This window comes from Sminthopsis crassicaudata, chromosome 4 (genome assembly GCF_048593235.1).
Source record: "Sminthopsis crassicaudata isolate SCR6 chromosome 4, ASM4859323v1, whole genome shotgun sequence".
Lineage (NCBI taxonomy): Eukaryota > Metazoa > Chordata > Mammalia > Dasyuromorphia > Dasyuridae > Sminthopsis > Sminthopsis crassicaudata.
In genome coordinates, this window is record NC_133620.1 from 293376012 (window position 1) to 293394365 (window position 18354).

At 38.5% G+C, this 18354-nt stretch overlaps 1 protein-coding gene and 1 long non-coding RNA gene across 9 annotated transcripts in view; one reads left to right on the forward strand and one right to left on the reverse strand.

The window, feature by feature from the left end:
- Positions 1-18354, reverse strand: part of MGAT1 (alpha-1,3-mannosyl-glycoprotein 2-beta-N-acetylglucosaminyltransferase) — a 23073-nt gene continuing 4719 nt past the window's right edge. For 6 of the 8 annotated variants that reach the window (XM_074311514.1, XM_074311515.1, XM_074311517.1 and 3 more), the window contains one exon: positions 1-2902. In XM_074311514.1, coding sequence (XP_074167615.1) covers positions 1367-2710 — 1344 coding nt within the window. In that variant the 5' untranslated portion in view covers positions 2711-2902 and the 3' untranslated portion in view covers positions 1-1366. Of the gene's footprint in view, positions 2903-4389; positions 4684-8487; positions 8643-18354 lie in introns of those variants that run through there. The other 2 variants (XM_074311513.1, XM_074311521.1) reach the window with 2 other exon arrangements.
- LOC141566659 (uncharacterized) lies at positions 8701-13853 on the forward strand. The gene is made up of 3 exons (XR_012489372.1): positions 8701-9058; positions 12140-12226; positions 13236-13853. It is a non-coding gene; the product is annotated as an uncharacterized LOC141566659 (long non-coding RNA).

Consider the following 18354-nt stretch of genomic DNA (forward strand, 5'->3'; position numbering starts at 1 on the left):
TTTTCAAATGACAATCTTTATTTTATTCTGGAAAATAATTAGGCAGCTTCAATTTTCTTCCATGAAGTCGAGGTCAGGCAGGAAAGAAAAAAATAAATGACCAAGTTTCTCATCCAACCACCATTATTATCCTCATCTCCCAAGAAATAAATGGAGGTGAGGTAGGGGACACCCTACCCATTCCTTGTTGGAAATACAATTACACAAGTAGGGAAGAGGGCTTAGCTGTTAAGGTATTAACCATGCTTGCTTTGAATTCCACCACTGGGGACAGAAAACAGAAGAGACACACACTGAGAGAGGAAGTAACCCACTGCATCAAGAAAGAAGTTGAACCCAGGTGAAAATGGGAAGGGGTATGGAGGACAAGATTCTTTCACTTTTTCATCACCCATTTGAAGCAATAGCTTCCTAAAGAAACTAGGAAAAATTGAGTTCAGAAAGTGGGATTGGAGACTGCCACCTTGAAAAAGAATTTCCTCAACATTAACTGAGGACTCTCTCAACCTAAACTTAGCCACAACCTACTCCTAGTCCTGAGAATGAAGATTTGGAGTGACATTACTTTTCCTCATTCAACTTTTCTTTTGAGAATTGGGGATTACTAAACTTGAGGAGAAAGGGAAAAAATTAAATGAGAAATATTTTTTAAAAATAAAGAAAAACAAAAAGTATATAGAAAAGGTTATATGGTAAGAAGATGAAACAGGATAAAGGTCAAAGGGGATTAAAAAGTACAAAACCTAAAATTTTGTAATGAGTCTCCCAGGTCCCCTTTAATGTGTTCTTGTTTTGGTCACAAACACATATATGTCCCCAATCTAAGCCCTCAGAAAAATGTGTGGATCAAGTGGGAAAAACATCATAACATCAGAAATTTAGAGATGGATTAGTCCAATCTCTTCACTAAATAGATGAGGAAACTAAGACAAAGGGAGGGAAAATGCACCCTAATTAGAAAGAACAGTAATAAAAAAAAAAAAAAATCAAGCACATAATGAACAAGTTTCAATGAAAGAAAAATCTCTGAAAATTATAACTTTCTTGAGATTTTCATGGGAAAAAAAAAACCACTTTTTTGTAGGGTAGAGGGCTGAATTTTTCTCTGTCTTACAAAACTCCTGCCCAAGGTCCCATTATTCCCCAGGAAAGTTTTCCCCCTTTGCTGACAGGATATAAATCAGGTACCCCACATTCCTGGAACAGGTAGAGAAAATGCACTTGAATGCCACTTGGGAAAAGGGGGAAAAAATAGCAGAACTGATAAGCACACACACATACACACACACACACAAAAACCCCAATGCAGCCTATAGGCAAGACTCTCCAATTCTTCCTGTAGAGGACCGGAGAGTGGGTGCCACTGCTAACTCCAGCTAGGATCATAACCAGTCCAGTCTTGTGGAGGAGCCAAGTATACTCGGCGGCCCCGGAACAAAAAACTGACAATGCCCCGATAGCCAGCTCGGGGAACACCTGACTTAAGATCATCCATAACACCTAGGGCCTTAGCAAAGGCTCTGAAGCTGTCCCGTCCCCTGTACTGTATTCGAACCTCACCTAATTCCTGTTTCTGGTTGGCTTTTAGCTCTTCCACTTGTATTTGGGGGGCAGCATATACTTGGGCAGAAAAGTCCCGATCATAGGCTTCTTGTTTCAGATAAGACAGGTCCAACTGAGTGAAGGGCACAAAACCTTGGTTCAACTTAATGAACTTGAGGTGCTGGTCAAAGAACTGTCCTTGACTCACCCCTTTGCGACCAAAAGTCATTGTCCGAGAGATCTCTGGTCTCAAGCAAGCTCGATCCCGACGCTGCTCTGGCTGCCGCATCCAGTCATCCCAAAAGGCCTTTGGCCACTTAGGCTCTAGCTCATCCCATAGTTCAGCTAGCAGTAGCCACCCCAGGCCTGGAAAAAAGTCTGTTCGATAGAGAAGATCAGGCCTTGTGGCATCCACCATCTGCTCCTTGCCATTGTCATTCCAAGCTGAGACACACCACAGTGATGGATCTGTCCGCAGGAGTGGATATGTTGCTTGAAAGTATTCAAAGAAGTCTGGAGCCACTTCCAGATCATCCTCTACTACTACAGCTGCCTGATATTTAAAGGTACGGAAGATTTGGCTCAAAGCCCAGCGGTAATGACGAGCAATCTTGTAATAGCCCTGGAATTTTCGGTGTTCAGTTGGGACAGGTATACTACTAAGATCAGGTTGTTTAATGTGCATAATGGCATTGCCATATGAAGCAATGGCCTGGGCTGTTGCCTTGTGCCCACAGTCCTGGCTCACAATAATGGGAAACCGCTCAGCTGAGGGCCTATAGTGGAGAAGTTTATCTAAACAACGATGAACTGTGCTGCGATCACAGGCGATGACTAAAATGGGAAGGACAGATGTTGTAGGGGCTAGGGTTGGGTGGGAGATAGCAGGAGGGCCTGAAGTAACCACTTGTTGTCTCCTGTTCCAAAGTACACTGTGCTTCTGAATCTGCTGTAGCAGCCCCTGCTGTCGTTCTAGTTCTATCTCAGCCTCCTGGGCCAGACGGATCACTCGTCGGGTAAGGCCAGCAGGATCATCAGCAAAGGGGTCCTCAGATGATGGGCCACCAGGTAAGGGTCGGGCCCAGAAGAAGAAGAAAAGCAAGGCGTTCCAGGCCACAAAAAGAATTGCACCCCAAAGCACCAGTCCTGCAGACTGCTTCTTCAGCATCCTGACCCCTCACAAGAGGGGTTAGAAGAAAATGCTATAGAAGGGATGGAGTGGGGGGGAGAAGGGAGAGTTGATGTAAGAGAAGAGGGGTGAATCAGGGAAGGAAGCACCTTTTATCCCCTTTGCTCAGTCCCCTGTCCTGGTGTCTAAGATGCTTTTGATAGTTCAGAGGATCAGACAGCAGCCATGGACCTGGAGAGAGAAAAAGTATAGTGAACATCAAAAAAGAATATTAATTCAAAATCATATATAATTCAAGGCTGGCAATTAAAGCAGCATAAGAATAGGAGCAAAGAAATGAAGGATATTAAGATGTCTCCTTCCCTAGAGAATTCACAGATAAAGAGTCTCTCTCCCACTTCTCCCAAATCTGACCATCCTATATAAAGAATAAAAGATTATATGTGAATGCAAGAATTTTTTAAAGAGCAGTCAAATTATAAGAAGTACGAAGGAAGAGAGACAGAAGCAAACAAGCAAGCAAGCAAGCAAGCAAAAGAAGCAAAAACAGTTTGTGCCCTCAAGAAGCCTTTATTTTAATAGATGAGACAGAATATTCACACCTACACATTAGGAAAATAATCATTTGGCAGCTGTCTGAAAGATGGATCAGTTTGGGGACACACTTGAAGCATGAGGTCCCAAGTATTAGATACCATTTGATCTTTATTGACAAATGAACACACAATCTCCAGTCTCTTTAAAAGCTCCCAAACAATTCCATTTCTTTCTCCTCATTTATTCAAATTAGAATGGTCAAAGATTAGTGGATGTATCAATTCAAAATTAAAGGGATATGGTCCACAACTTTGGACAGTATATTACCAATATGTTTGGCATTTCTTACCAATTCATTAACCTGCAGCAAATTAATTATCTTGGATTCCTTTTATAACCAAATTATCTTTTCTCATTATGAGCTTATTTTTTATGTGAGATCCCTCCTCATCCACAGCTAATTCTATTCCCTGCTTTCCTCCATCACTGTCCCCACAGTCCACAGGATCTCCACTAATTCTTTTGTTACAGTCCCTCTTTCAAATAACTGAAAGATCATGTAATCAGAAGACCTGAATTCAAATCTTACCTCTGCCACTTACTAATATGATCTTGGTTGACTTATCTAAGTTGTCTAAGTTTCTGTTTTCTCATCTAAAAGTTATACAGTATCTGTTCTACTTTAAAAGATCATCACAGATTATGCAGAACTTTCTCATTTATAGGATAATATAGAGTTCAAATTGGATCTAGTATGCAAAAGTACTTTACAGGAAACTATAAAGCAGTTAATGGATAATATTATTGACCTCTGACTCCCTATTAAACCTATCTAATCATTTAACTCCTTTGCCAAGTACCTGGATTCTCAATTCGATCTTTTCTGAACTTTAATACTTTCCAAAAAGGTCTTTTGAGTGACCACATCAAAGACTTCCCTGAGCAAATCATTTCCCCTATAAAATGCCTATCATTCATAATCACAACTCTCAAATTTTATTTTCCCAGAAACTTACTACAATTCACAAAAGATTCCAGGAGGGGGAGCTAGATGCAGCAAATTACTCACTTTTTAAGACTTCTGCTCTCTGCAGACTTCTCCATACAAATTAGATAAATATCCCCTTCTTTTCCTCCTTTTACTCTCCCACCCCACATTCGTCCACTGCTCTTATTCTTACTTTATAGGTCCACTGATTTCATAATATTCTCCTGCAGTTTCACTCCAGCCTCTCCTCCAAGGATAGGGTATTATGCTTTTTTTGTCTGGGAGGTTATCTTCCAGCTGCTGACAGAGCAGTGAGCAGATTCCAGATCTCCAAGGTGCCTTCCTTCCAATACTTGAGGAGCTAAACTTACGATACAAGCTACTTAATAAATGTGAGGAAAAAAAGTCTATTTGTAGCTATTTTTCCATCCTGGAATTCTTTTCCTGAATTAGCCTAACCTTCAGATGAGATGAGACTGGAAAGGGAGGAAGAAGTGGTCAAAAACACATTGGTTAACTCTAAACCATCAGTGCTAACAGAAGCAAATTTCTTCAGTCTTCTGCAGTTAGCACAATTCAAAATCACATATGCCTTGTCTGACTCTTTCACCATGCCTCCTCTTTTCCAAATCAGAACTTCAGATACATATCTGTAATGACTGTTGTATGTATTATAAAATGTATTGTAATGTAATGATAATAAAAGATGAATTGACTTATCAGTGCCACTGGTCTCCCTAGGACTAATTCTTTAGCTCTAAAAAGTATCAACCAGTATCATACTTTCCCTCTTAGATATCCTCAAATCGGATCTTTTAGTCCTACCTCTGATCAATTTTCTTCAGGTCTGGCCTACTGTCTAAACTTTATATTCCCTTATCCCCAACTAGTGGAAAAACTTGAGGCATGATGAAGTTCCTTTCTGAATCTTTGTTAATTTTATTATATATTCTTTTTTTTTTAATTTTTTAATTATAATTTTTTATTGACAGAACACATGCCTGGATAATTTTTTACATTATCACTTACACTTACTTCTGTTCTGACTTTTCCCTTCCCTCCCTCCACCTCTTCCCCTAGATGGCAAGCAGTCTTATATGTATTAATTATGTTATAGTATATCCTAGATACATTATGTGTGCAGAACTGAACAGTTCTCTTGTTGCACAGGGAAAATTGGATTTAGAAGGTAAAAATAACCTGAGAAGAAATGCAAAAGTGCAAACAGTGTTAACTACTTTCTATCCAGTTGCTATTCAGTTGTTTCAGTCAAGTCCAAATTATGTTATGCCATTTAGAGTTTTCTTGGCAAAGATACTGAAGTGGTTTGCCATTTTCTTCTCAGATTCATTTTACAAATGAGGAAACCAAAGTAAACAGCTAAGTGACTTTCCCAGGATCACAAAGTTACTAAACACCTAAGGCTGGATTTTTAAGAAAGATGAGTCTTTCTGATTCCAAACCAGCATTCTATCTACTGGGCCACATAGCAGTCCTATCCTATAGCAAACTTATTAAATGCTTACCCTTACTGTGTCAAAATTCCTTTGTTGTGCAGTGAATGTAATAAATATTCCAGAAAACAGGGAATCTCTATTATAATCTCATTTCTGACACCAACTAGTTATAGGATTCTGGAGCAAACACCTTAACCTTTTCAGGACTAGAGTTTCTTTGTTGGCTGGGGGAGGACTTTGGAAAAAATCCTTTTCATTTCTATTATTCCATCCTATTATTGTCTCTCCCAATCTTTTAAGAAGAAACAGCTCCAAAGAATAGCTTGTAAATAGATACAAGATACAAACAAAAGTTCTGTGATAAAATAATTCCAAATTGCAGGTAACTCAGAAATCTCATTTGAGATTACTTTGAACACATTAGAAATGGGCATAGCCCTTAACACAAAGCACTATATAAATGGGAAGCAACAATAAGGATTTCAAGACATTAATAAAAGTGAATTAAGAAAAATAGTAAAAAAGGTTCTAAGAAAAATCTCTGACATAAGAGAAAATCTAACCTGGGGTCAGATAAAGTAGAGAATGAGGTGGGAAAGAGAAGTATATTCTATTAGGAGGCAAATAGACAAGATGATAATAATGACCTCTCCAAAGCCTTTCTTAGCCAAAAGTTTATAAAACTAAAATCTTACTCATATCCAAGCTGCCCTCCACTCTCTCCCCTTTTCCCAACACACAAAAGAGATACTCAGACAAAATTATAAGATCTAACAATCAGTGAGCACTTATTACATACCACACATAAAGACAACTATGAAGCAATCACTGACTTAAAGGGACTTATATTCTTATATTCCATAGCAGAGAAGGCATACACAAAAATATGAATTAAGTTTTTAGATTAGGGATAGAGTTCTTAGAGATTACATCATCCAACCCCCTCATTTTATTGATGGAGAAATTGAAATAGGAAGGTTAGAGAATTTGCCCAGTAAAACAGGTGCGTTTATGAGGCATTTTTAGGTTTGCAAATTGGTTACCACTATTTTTTCTGACAGGTATAAGTCTTATAGATATAGAAATTGAGACTCTTTAAAGTCTCTGCTTAAAAAAAAAAAAAAAAAAAAAAAAACCACTAAGTGCTAAGCTAGAAAAAGGATACAAGCCTTCCTGACCAGGTCCAATAGTCTATCATAACATATATAATCAATAAAATCAATAATCAATAAAATTAAAATAAAATAAAATAATAAAAGTAAATTTTGAATTTGCCTTCTAACTCCAAATTCAGAGGAAGTTTTTTTTCCCTTGATATACCATAAAATAAGTAAAAAAGGGAGAACTATTTATGAAAATAGAACCAATATGCAGAATAGCATGCTTTTACTTTGGATTCTAGAGTTAGTCTTCCAGAATATTTCCTCCTGAAACCCAATTATCCTATCTTAGAGCCTCTTTACATCTGCACTAAATTCTACAAATGATTCCAAGAATATTACTTCTATAGTCACAAGAATTTAGTTTCTCTTCCTTCCCTCACCAATCCTAAATCCCTTTCCATAACCTGGTGTCCCACAAGTAGCAATTTCCTTTCCCATCCTTCCTTGGGCTATAGTTATTTTTATCCAAACAAAATAGATAGGATCACAGATTTAGAGCTGAATTATCCTCTAAAAATAAGGCTTATGGGGCAGCTAGGTGGCGCAGTGGATAGAGCACCAGCCTTGAATTCAGGAGGACCGGAGTTCTAATCCAGACTCAGACACACTTCCTGGCTGTGACCTTGGGCAAGTCACTTAGCCCCAATTGGGTCAGCAAAAATAAACATAAAAAAAAAAAAAAAAAAATAAGGCCTCTACTTATTCTCTCCCACAGTTATTTATGCAAAGGCCCCAGATCTTCCCCTTCCTTTTTCACAAATATTACTCCTTTCAAAACTAAGATAAGGACACAGATAAAATATGAGTTCTGGGAAAAAGTCAAACAAATGTTCACTCCTAATATTAAATCCTGGCTTTAAAGGCCAATATGCACAGTCCCATCCTCATTTCCACAAAGACACATATCTCACCCTCCCGCTTCTCCTACTCCTCTCGTCCCCTCCCGGCCCCCCACGGGCATACTCGTACGTGTACACACACACACACACACACACACACACACACACACACACACACACACACACACACACACACTTGCCCAAAACAAATTTCCATTCAAGTTTCACAATAACTCCCTCCTGGGAGATCCTTTCCACATCTGGCCACAAGAATTCCTAACAGAGTGCAGTTCCTATTTTCCTGAACTTTCCTTTAGGGAAAAAATAAGTAAATAAAATTCACCCCTCAAAAAAAGAAACTTAAAATCTACTCAAAACCTTAACCACTCACCACATACCTCCTGCTGCCACTCAAACTGCCTGACCCCCAGCCCAACACACATTTTAGACACACCCACCCACAGCCACACAAACACTACTTTCTTCGCCTCTACCCCGGAGGGTTAATGAGAGGTAAGAGGCCTAACCTCTCTAAACACCCCCTCTCCCTCCCCCCTCCCCCGTAGCGTTTTTATTTGGCTGGATTTTATTGGGGGGGGGGTGCGGAACAGGTTGGAGTGTGGGGTAGGGGTCCGGGACCAGACCCTGCCCTTCCTCCTCTGGATGGCACCCCTTCCACAGCCTTCTCTTGCTCTCAGGTAGCCGGTTCCACTATCTCAAACACTCTTTGGTCCCAGAGATTTTTTGACTAAATTCCTGGATCAGCTCAGAAGCTATTCCGCCTCCACGGGTTTCCCTGAACTTCCTGCCACCGCAAACTTTCCCCAGTTACCGAAAAGTCGCGCCGTAGCCGCCTGCCGCAGGACGGGGGCCGCCAGCCCCCACGACCCTGACACCAGTACCAACAGAGTCCCAAGGGATGGCCAGCAGCCAGCGCCTTCCGCTCGACACCCCTTCCTGAGGCTCGAGCTGGGCCCGCCCCGGTAAAGCAACGTGGCCCTTCCCCCAGTGGAAGGGAGGAGAGGGCGGGAAGTGAGGGAGTTCCGCCCAGGAGGTCCGAGTCGCCTCCCAGACACCGGTACCTACCCTGCTGGCGGCAGCCCGGGCGAACTGCGGGCTCGGACCGGGAGGCGGAATCCCGCTTCCCCACTGTCTCCGTGCTCTCCTTCGCAAACTCATCAGTGAGTTCCACTTTCTAGATAAACCATGCAACCCTAACGCCTTTTCAGGGAGAGCCAACCATGCAGGTCCCCAGCCCCTCTCCTCGGCCCTCCCTCCATTTTGCTCCGGCGGATTACTCGTCTTCCCGTAGCTTCCCCCTCCAGCCTGCTAAGTACACTTGGTATTACAGATTGAGAGGTGGGTCCGGGGATCATGGGACTATAGCGGCGACAAAGTCTATGGTAAGTGTTAAGTGGCTAATGTGTGCCCACCAGTGGAGCTACAAAAAAAAACCCGATGAAATCGCGGCCCTCCAGCTCACATTGTAAGTGGAAAATAGCAACTAAGCCGAAGTGCTTGCGCTTTGTAGGGCACGAGAAAAAGAGGGAAGCTTTGAAGAAAGACACGAATTCCGAGAGTTAGAGAAGAGACCACAGGGGTTTCCCAGTAAGGGGAACAGCCTGTACTGGCTGAGAGATGCAAACTCGTCTGCAGAAAACAGCAAACAGGAAGGTTTAGATGGAATGCAGAGTGCTTATAAGGGGAATCAATCTTTTCGCAGCCAGGAAAAATAGATAGGGAGTAGACTAAAGAACTTGTGTTTTATTCTTGAAGAAACAGAAAAAGCCATTGACATTTTTGTTTTGTTTTGTTTTAAACAAGGAATTACCATGATCAGAACCTTTAAGATTATCAATTTGGTAGTTATCTAAAGGATTGATTGGAAGGAAAAAAGGCTTGAAGCAAGAAGCCTAATTAGGAAGTTCAGGAATTACATATTTCAAAAATAATAATAATAATAATAATAATAATAATAATTCAGACTAAATAGAGTGGCCCAGTTAGTATTAAAAAAAAAAAAGAAAAGCAATGAGAGTAGAATTGGCTTAGCAACTGTTGAATACTTGGGAGAAAATGAAAAGGAAGAGTCCAAGCTTTCAAAACTGAGCAACTGGAACAATGGTGGTACCTTCAAAAGAATTAAAAGTGTTAGGAAGACAAGTGGGTTGGGGGAGAGCAATTAATATTTTTAAAAATATGTTGAAATTGTGATGCCTTATGGACATAAATATCCCATAACCAATTGATAATATAGCACTAGGGCTCAAGATACATATTAGGGCTAGAGGCTAGTTGTGTAGAAATGATAATTAAACCCACAGAGATTGATGAAGTCAATAAGAAAGTGTAGAGTGAAGAGGACCCAGAAAGAGACTTGGTCTACACCCAATTAGGCATAAGACATGAATGATGACCCAAAAGAGATGATCCTGAAAAGGAGCAAGAACATAATTAGAATAGGGAGCAAGAGAGCAATGTCATCTAAACTCATTGAGAAAAGAATATCCAGGAGGAAAGTGTGGTCAACAGTGATAAAAACCAATGATACAGAGACAATCAAGAAAGAAAAAAAAAAAAACATGAAAAGGTCATGGACACAAAGAAGTTACTTGGTAACTTAGAAAAAGCAGTTTCAGTTGGGTGATAAGCCAGACTACTGGGAATGAAAAACGAGCAAGAACAGAAGAAGTAGAGGCAACGAGTACAGACAAGATTTTCTAGGAATTTGGTTGTAAAAGGTAGAGGAGTAATACAGGATGATAGTTTGAGAGGATGGCAGGCTTAAGTGAACTTTTGTTTTGCTTTTTAAGTACTGGTAAGATATGAGCATGTTTATAGGCAGCAAGGAAGGAGTCAGTATATGAGAAGAGTGAAAATTGGATATAATAATGAGGCAAGTTGCTCCAGGAGATCAAAAAGAACAGAATCAAAGATCAAGTGGAGGGCAGAGAAGCCAGAGACTGGGGTAAAGGAGGAATGAATTGAAATGATTAGTTTTGAGATGCAGTTTCAGAAAAGAGGCGCCTCCAAGAAACTACTCCCTTATTTTGTCAGTAGTTGATGGGATTAATTAAACATTAAAATTTGGCAAGATCCAATGCCCTCATTTTGCAAATGAGAAAAATGAGCCCCCCCAAGAGATTAAATGATTTACTGAGGTTACCAAGTATGTCTCAGAGTTAAATTTTAAACCCAGATCTTTTGTCTCAAAATCTAGTTCTCTTTCATGCTTACTATGTACAAAGGAGGGTTCAACTTTTTACTTAGGTTAAATACTTACACTTACTTTTTGTAATTCAATGAACTTCTCAGAGCCTCAGTTTTCTCATCTGTAAAATGAAAGAGTTGAACTAAATCTCTAAATCCAACTCTAATTTTAATCTGGGAGAGAAACTGAATTAAAAAAGGAAAGGGGACAAAAAGGTAAGGAAAAGAGATTAGGGAAGGGAAATGACAACAGGAATTTGATAGCATTGAAAGAAAAGAGGAAACATCTGCAGCCAAAATTGAGAGAGCTCCTAGTTTCCCATCTGTGTATCTAGATGTAAGTATAGGCACAAAATGGGTGCTTAGTTAGGATCTAAGTCCTGAGAAAGGAGTAAACAGGATGCTTAAATCCTGGAAGGGAATGATTGCTGGGTAGCAGAATGGTCACTGAACTAGGGGGTTGGAAAAACCTGTATTCATAAAATCTTTCCAGTATTACCACCTTGCCTAAATGGTTACCGTTAGTTTTCTGAGACCTTCTTCCCTAATCCATGCCTCTCTTCTTCTAATTCAGAACAAATATTTTGATTAAAGAATGGCAGTTTGTAGCTCTCAACCTGAGAGTCTTTTGCATGTAGTGTCTGATCTGTTCCTGTTAAAAAAATTTATTGCACCTGCTCAAATCTTCAACTGCAGATGAAACCAGGGCATGTTTTAGCAGGCCTTATTATTAACAAAGTTAGTTAGCTTGTAAGTCCTCCTTTTTCCTTTCCCCAACAAAGTTGCCAGTGTGCTAAAACAAACTGAGAAATTGCAGTTTTACATGAACAGGAGTAGAATTGATTGATCTCTGCTTTCTGATTGCCTTCAAGGGAGGAAACAGTAGCTCCAAGTAGGGGAGAGACCTCTGATCTTTTAAGATTTCAAAAGATTTGGAGGAGAAAATATCAGTAGTCCTTTGCCAGAGTTTGTCACTGAACTCTAGGAAGATCAACTCCGTGCAGCAGTGGATCCACAATTGAAAAAAAAACATTCTTCAGCAAGAAGGTAACTCTTGCAGTGAGTGTGCTTCTCTATTACATTCGGAAGTGAGTCTAATAGGGCAAATGCTTTGTAACAACTACTTTAAGTTTAAGCCTACTCCAAAGACTGAAGTAGAAAAGAGGAAGACTATGTCCCAGGTTCAAAAGGATGTGTTTATATTCTATTCTTGTTATATATTCTCAGCAAAGTTTCCTATTGTTAAAGCTAAAATAGATTTTTTTTTTTTTAAGGTAGAAATCACTTGTCATAAGACCCAAAGTAAAAGAACTTGGAATCAACTTATAGAAGAAAAGTGTAATAGAGAAAAAAAGTTCAAGGTAGGAGATTCAAATTCTCACTGCCTCTCTGTAAAAATCCTTTTCCAGAAACTAGTTTTACTTACTGGAAGAGAGAGAGAGGGATAAAGATAAAGGGGAGATGAAAAGAAATGAGTACTTGTCCTGATTTAGTCAACTTTATTTACTCCCAATAAACTTTTAAAAGTAAATAACCCTTGCTTCTCAGTTCATCAATTACTATGATCTGCACTTTCATACACTCTGTACCCAAATTATATATTCTTGATCTCAACATTTACCTACAAATGTTCAGTCCCATAAATCTGAAATTCCTCTGACCATGATCTCATACTCCCTTTATCTCTTTCTATGCCTACTAAACTTTTTTTTTTGTCTTCAACATACTATTCAGTCACTCTCTTTTCCTGCTTTCTAGGCATAATCTCAGTTCTGACCTCACTATTCTTCCTTAAAAACCTTGACTCTAAGGTTAATCAATCCAACTTTAACATTTTCTAACTTTTGATAATCCTAGACTTTTGTCCCACTTTCTTTACTTTCTAAACTTCAATTCTAAATTATAATAAAAATAATTAATATCTATGGCACTTTATATTATTTCATCTAATCCACATAACAATCATGTGAGGAAAGTGTCATTTTACATTCCTATTTTATAGATGACAAAACTGAAGCTGAAAAAGATTAAGTTTGAACTCTGGTCTTCCTAACTCCAAGTCTATCACTATCCACTAAACCCTATCATTTGACTTCTCCACTCCTACTCCCATGCAATACCAAAAGGGTCCATTACAAATTTAAATTACCCAATTTAAGCTCTCATTATTATAATATCCCTTTCCTTCCTAGACTAACTCATTCTCCATAGAGTCTGCTAAAAATCTTTTATCTCCCTCTTCTTTAATAGAAGGCCTAGAATTATATTTAATTGAAAAAAGACCTCATGATGAGCTCCTTCTTTTAACTATGTCATCCTGTTTATACCATATTTTCATACCCATTTCTCACTTCCTTTGCACTGTATCAGATGTAAATATGGCTCTTCTCTTTCGGAGTGGCTAGAAATTGGAAACTGAATGGATGCCCATCATTTGGAGAATGGCTGAGTAAATTATGGTATATGAATATTATTGTTCTGTAAGAAATGACCAGCAGGATAAATACAAAGAGGCTTGGAGACACTTACATGAACTGATGCTAAGTGAAATGAGCAGAACCAGAAGATCATTACACACTTCAACAACAATACTATATGAGGATCAATTCTGATAGAAGTGGATATCTTCGGTAATGAGAGAATCCAATTCAATTCCAATTGATCAGTGATGAACAGAACCAGCTACACCCACCAAAAGAACACTGGGAAATGAGTGTGGACTGCTTGTATTTTTGTTTTTCTTCCCAGGTTATTTTTACCTTTCTAAATCTGATTTTTCTTGTGCAACAAGAGAACTGTATAAATATGTACACATATATTGTATTTAAGATATACTTTAACATATTTAACATGTATAAGACTGCCTGCCATCTAGGGAGGGGGTGAAGGAAAGGAAGGGAAAAGTTGGAACAGAAGTAATTACAAGGCTCAATGTTGAAAAATTATCCATGCATATGTTGTCAATAAAAAGCTATTTAAAAAAAAAAGAAAGAAACTGTCCTTATGGAGTTTACATTCTAATGGAACTAATCATAATTGTATTTGTAATCTATCATTCTTAGAGACCATAGATAGAGCTTTCCTTAAAATAATGTTCTTCTCTTTGCTGCTAATAATCCAGCTACTCATGCCCTTAATCCTATCTCTCCTCTCCTTCAGAAGCTTTTCTTTCATCATCCTTCTCCCCCAGTCCCCCCCCCCCCCCAAGACAATTGGAATTAAGTGATTTGCCCAGGATTACATAGTTTATAAATGTTAAATTCTGACTTCAGGTGTTCCTGACTCTTGGGCCAGTGCTCTATCCATTGTATTACCTAGCCACCCCACCCTAATTTTCTTAGTAAATTTCTTTTTATTTCCCTTCCATGATCTCCTTCCCTATTGTATACAAATTTGCCATTTTCACAGCCAAAATTCTAGAAAAAGCTACCTAAATTTATTGCCTTCACCTCTATTCCTTTCACTTCTCAACTCCTTAGTAATCTGGCTTTTGTTCCCCATGCCTAAATGAAACTTCCTTCTTCAATGTCATTAATGATCTCTATTACAGAATCCCATAATCTCTCCTTAGCTTTCATCTTTCTTGAATTCTCTGAGGCATGTGACACTCTTGTTCACTCTTTCCTTCCTAACACTCTCTCCTACTTGCTTGTCTGACTGTTCTCTTTAGGTTTTCCTTCTATCTTTGACAGCTACTTTTCAGAATCAAAATCTTCAGCCCTTGTTCTTGCTAGGTATAGGTGCCTCGGCAAGCTTTGCTCTGGCTCTCACACTACTGAATATGATCAATCTCTATGGGTACAAAATATGCAGATGACAACTGCTCCAGGCCTGTACCTCCATTTATGACTCATGGGCATCTCAAACACAGTCCCATCCTTCAAGAGGCTCAGATGTGAAAAAGTAGCCATGTTCAACTCTGCACTCATTCACATTCATATCTACTCAGTTACTCTATTCCTCCATTCGTTAACCTTACTTCTCTGCTCTCACACACAACCATCCTAGTTCGCAAGCAGTCTCCTGTGCTCTACCCTCTTCATTCTGTCCTTCACATATTTTGCCAAATTTATATTCCTAAAGCACAAGTCTGAGCAAGTCATTTCCCTAACTTGAGGTCTTTAAATGGCTACCTAGAGCCTCTAGAGTAAAATACAAATAAATATGAGTTACAAATCTGAGACTCTCAGTCTGTTTATAGTCTACGTTTCTGGACTGATTTCACATTACCCACATTCATAGACGCTACTCTCCAGCTCAGTACACATACTTGATATACTGTGTATATCTCCTAATTCTGTACTTTTTTTGCTAATATGTTCTTCATGCCTGGAATGCTCTCCTCTCTCACCGCCATCTCTTAGAATATACCATTGAAGGAAAATATCCACCTGGATGTTAATCAATGCCTTCAAAAAAGCTGCTCCACCTCTCAAAAGCCTTACTTTTCTTCAAAGCTCAATTCAGGTGCCACTTTTTCCAATAATCCTTTTTTGACTTTTCCCTCAACTTCCCAGGTATTGTATTCTCTATGATTTCAATAATCCTTATTGGTATGCATTTTATCATTCCAGTAGAATTTTTTGTAACATGTCCATTCTCAAATAATGGTTTTTAAATGCATAAAATACACAGGCTTACAAAGGACTCAATTATATTCAAATAAAATTTATATTTTTTAAAAGACAAGGTAAGTTTACAGACCCCAGCTTAAGAACCTGTTTTAGAAAAAACTGGATAGCGAAGTGATAATAAATAGAGTGCTGGATGAGGAGTCAGGAACTCATCTTCCTGAGTCCAAATCTGGCCTCAGTCACTTAGTATGTATCCCTAGGCAAATTACTTAATCCTGCTTGCTCCAGTTCCCCATTTATAAAGTAAGCTGGAGAAAGAAATGACAAACCAAGGGCAACTGGGTGAATAGAACACCAGCTGTGAAGTCAGGAGGACCTGAGTTCAAATGATCTCAGACACTTAACACTTCCTAGCTGTGTGATCTTGGGCAAGTCATTTAACCCCAATTGCCTCAGGGAAAAAAAAAAAAAAAGACAAACCAGTCCAGTATTTATGCCAAGAAACCCTTATATGGGGTCACAAAGAGTCAGACATGATTGAACAGAGTAGCTATTGCTTGGTTTTTTTTTTTTCCCCCTTTAAATCTCTCGTGCCTGGCACAATTAAATTACACCATACTGAGTTTATTTGCCCCTACAAATATGACCTCCTAACATTTCTATTTCCAAACACCTAAACACCAAGGCTGCTATTAGAAGGCAGTACTATTCATTTCCCTTACAGCATTCAGTAACCAGTCTCATTCTCCTTCTTCTCCTTGATCCCCCACAGACTTCCAAAGTAAGACTTCATGACCAACCCATATGTTCTGCTTCTCAATCGAGACACTTTCTCTCCCATAACCTAAGAATTTTGCTTTCTCATTACTCTCTAATTCTTCTTTTCTCAAATCTGTATCTCCCTTTGCAACTCAAGAGGTTCCATTTTCATTTCTCTGTGTCTGGAATTTTCAACCAATAAATCAAAGGATAGAATTAAACTAAACTGAAATAAAATATTTATTTTGCATTTACTATGTGTCAAGCAACATAGTAGGCATTGGGGGACACAAATATAAAAACAAAAGTCTTTATCAAGGAATTTTCATTCTACTAGAAAGATAAAAGTATGTGTACAAATAAGTAAAAAGAAAGAAAAATTGAGTTATGGGAGACCACTGGGAAAATTAGGGAATGCTTTCAAGAGACGGTATCTAAGTTAATTCTTGAAGGAATATAAGGATTTTTAAAGGTAGAGATGTGGAGGAAGTGTATTCCAGGCACAGAGACCAGTGGTTTTTAAAGACACTGTAGGGTTAATGAAATAGAGCTGGAAAAATGGGCAGGAAAAAGATTTGGAGAATCTTAAATGACCTCATAAGGAATTTGTATAGTATCCTTAAAATTTAGCTGCTTTACCCCACTGTTTCCTTCCCTCAAGAGTCATATAAGTATCTTGTTCTTCAGTAAGGCTAATCCTTAGACTTATACTCTTTATTCTAGGTCTGCCTGCCTATTCCAGAACTTTCTTTAAAAGTCATTCCCTCTGTCACTCAAATCTTCTATCTCTTCCTATTAACTAACTCCTTCCCATCTATTTATAAACATGCATAGGTTTTCCCAATTCTGTTTAAAAAACTTTTCTAGTAATTCTATTTACCCCATCTAGTTACCATCCCATCTCACATCACTGCTAAACTTCGGGGGAAGTTGTCTTTGATAGTTTTTTTTTTAAACTTATTTTTATGGAAACACACTGAGTCCTGATTACCTCCTTCTCTATATATAATAGTATATATATATATATATATATATATATACATACACACATATAATACAAAATAATATTAGGCAATCTTTTATTCAAAAGTCCTTGGTCCAATCAAAATGAAGTCTTTATCAGTTTTTATAAAGTTCTCCAAAATGTCCTACATTGAAGATTTTTTACATCATTTTTATTGAGGGCTTAACCAGTTTCTACTAGAAGATAGTTTTGGAAGTGATTAAGTCAATGACCTAAGACAAAGATCTTTGATGAATTAGATTTATAGAAGTAGCTCAAGTTCATCTTTGATCGGGCAGAAAGTATTCTTGGAAGAGTGGTTAAAGATGGATTGAATGGTTTTAGGAAATGATTCTCCAGGGTGTACAAATTGTTTTATTTGATAAAGCATCTGAGCTCTGTAAATACACTTTAATTAGTCTTATATTATTCTTATTATATAAGCACTGTATCTCTGGGAATTCCATAAACAGTAACTTCAAAATGGCTCAGAACTTTTCAAAGGCCGGATAGTTTTCTATGTCTTTCTAGATTTTCTTCCTCTCCAAGCAAAAATGCTTAGAATATTTTAATTAATAAGTTAATCTCTGGCAAACTTGTGGCCAAAATACAGTGTACCGTATTTTCTTCCCCCGCTATCTACTCTCTGTCCCAGTGGAGACACTGAACTAGAGAGTCATGGGAATATCAATGTTCCCCATACACCACCAATACCACTTCCAATCTGGACATCACAACCAATCATCATTGGGAAATAGAATCACTGTCAAGAAACCACCTACCAACTGCTAACCAGGTGCCACCAAAAGTCTAGGGAGTAGCAGAGCCCCCACACCAGTGATTCTGCTTACAACCCAGTCTCCACAACTATCATCATAGGAAGCAATTTTTATAGAGATGTGATCAGAAAATTGCTCCTATTAGTATTGTACAACAGCCCCTACTTCCTTCACCACTACAGCAACTCAAGAACTAGAAAAAAAAATTCTTGCCACAAAAGTCCTTAGCACTATCAAAGGGTTCAACAGAGAGGGATATGATTTTTTCCATGTTAAGTGACATTATAAAGAAGTTGTAGTAATAGCTTCTTTGCTGTTATACTTTCAAAATTTATGGTGCTTTTCCACATGACTTGTAACTAAATTAACCTCGA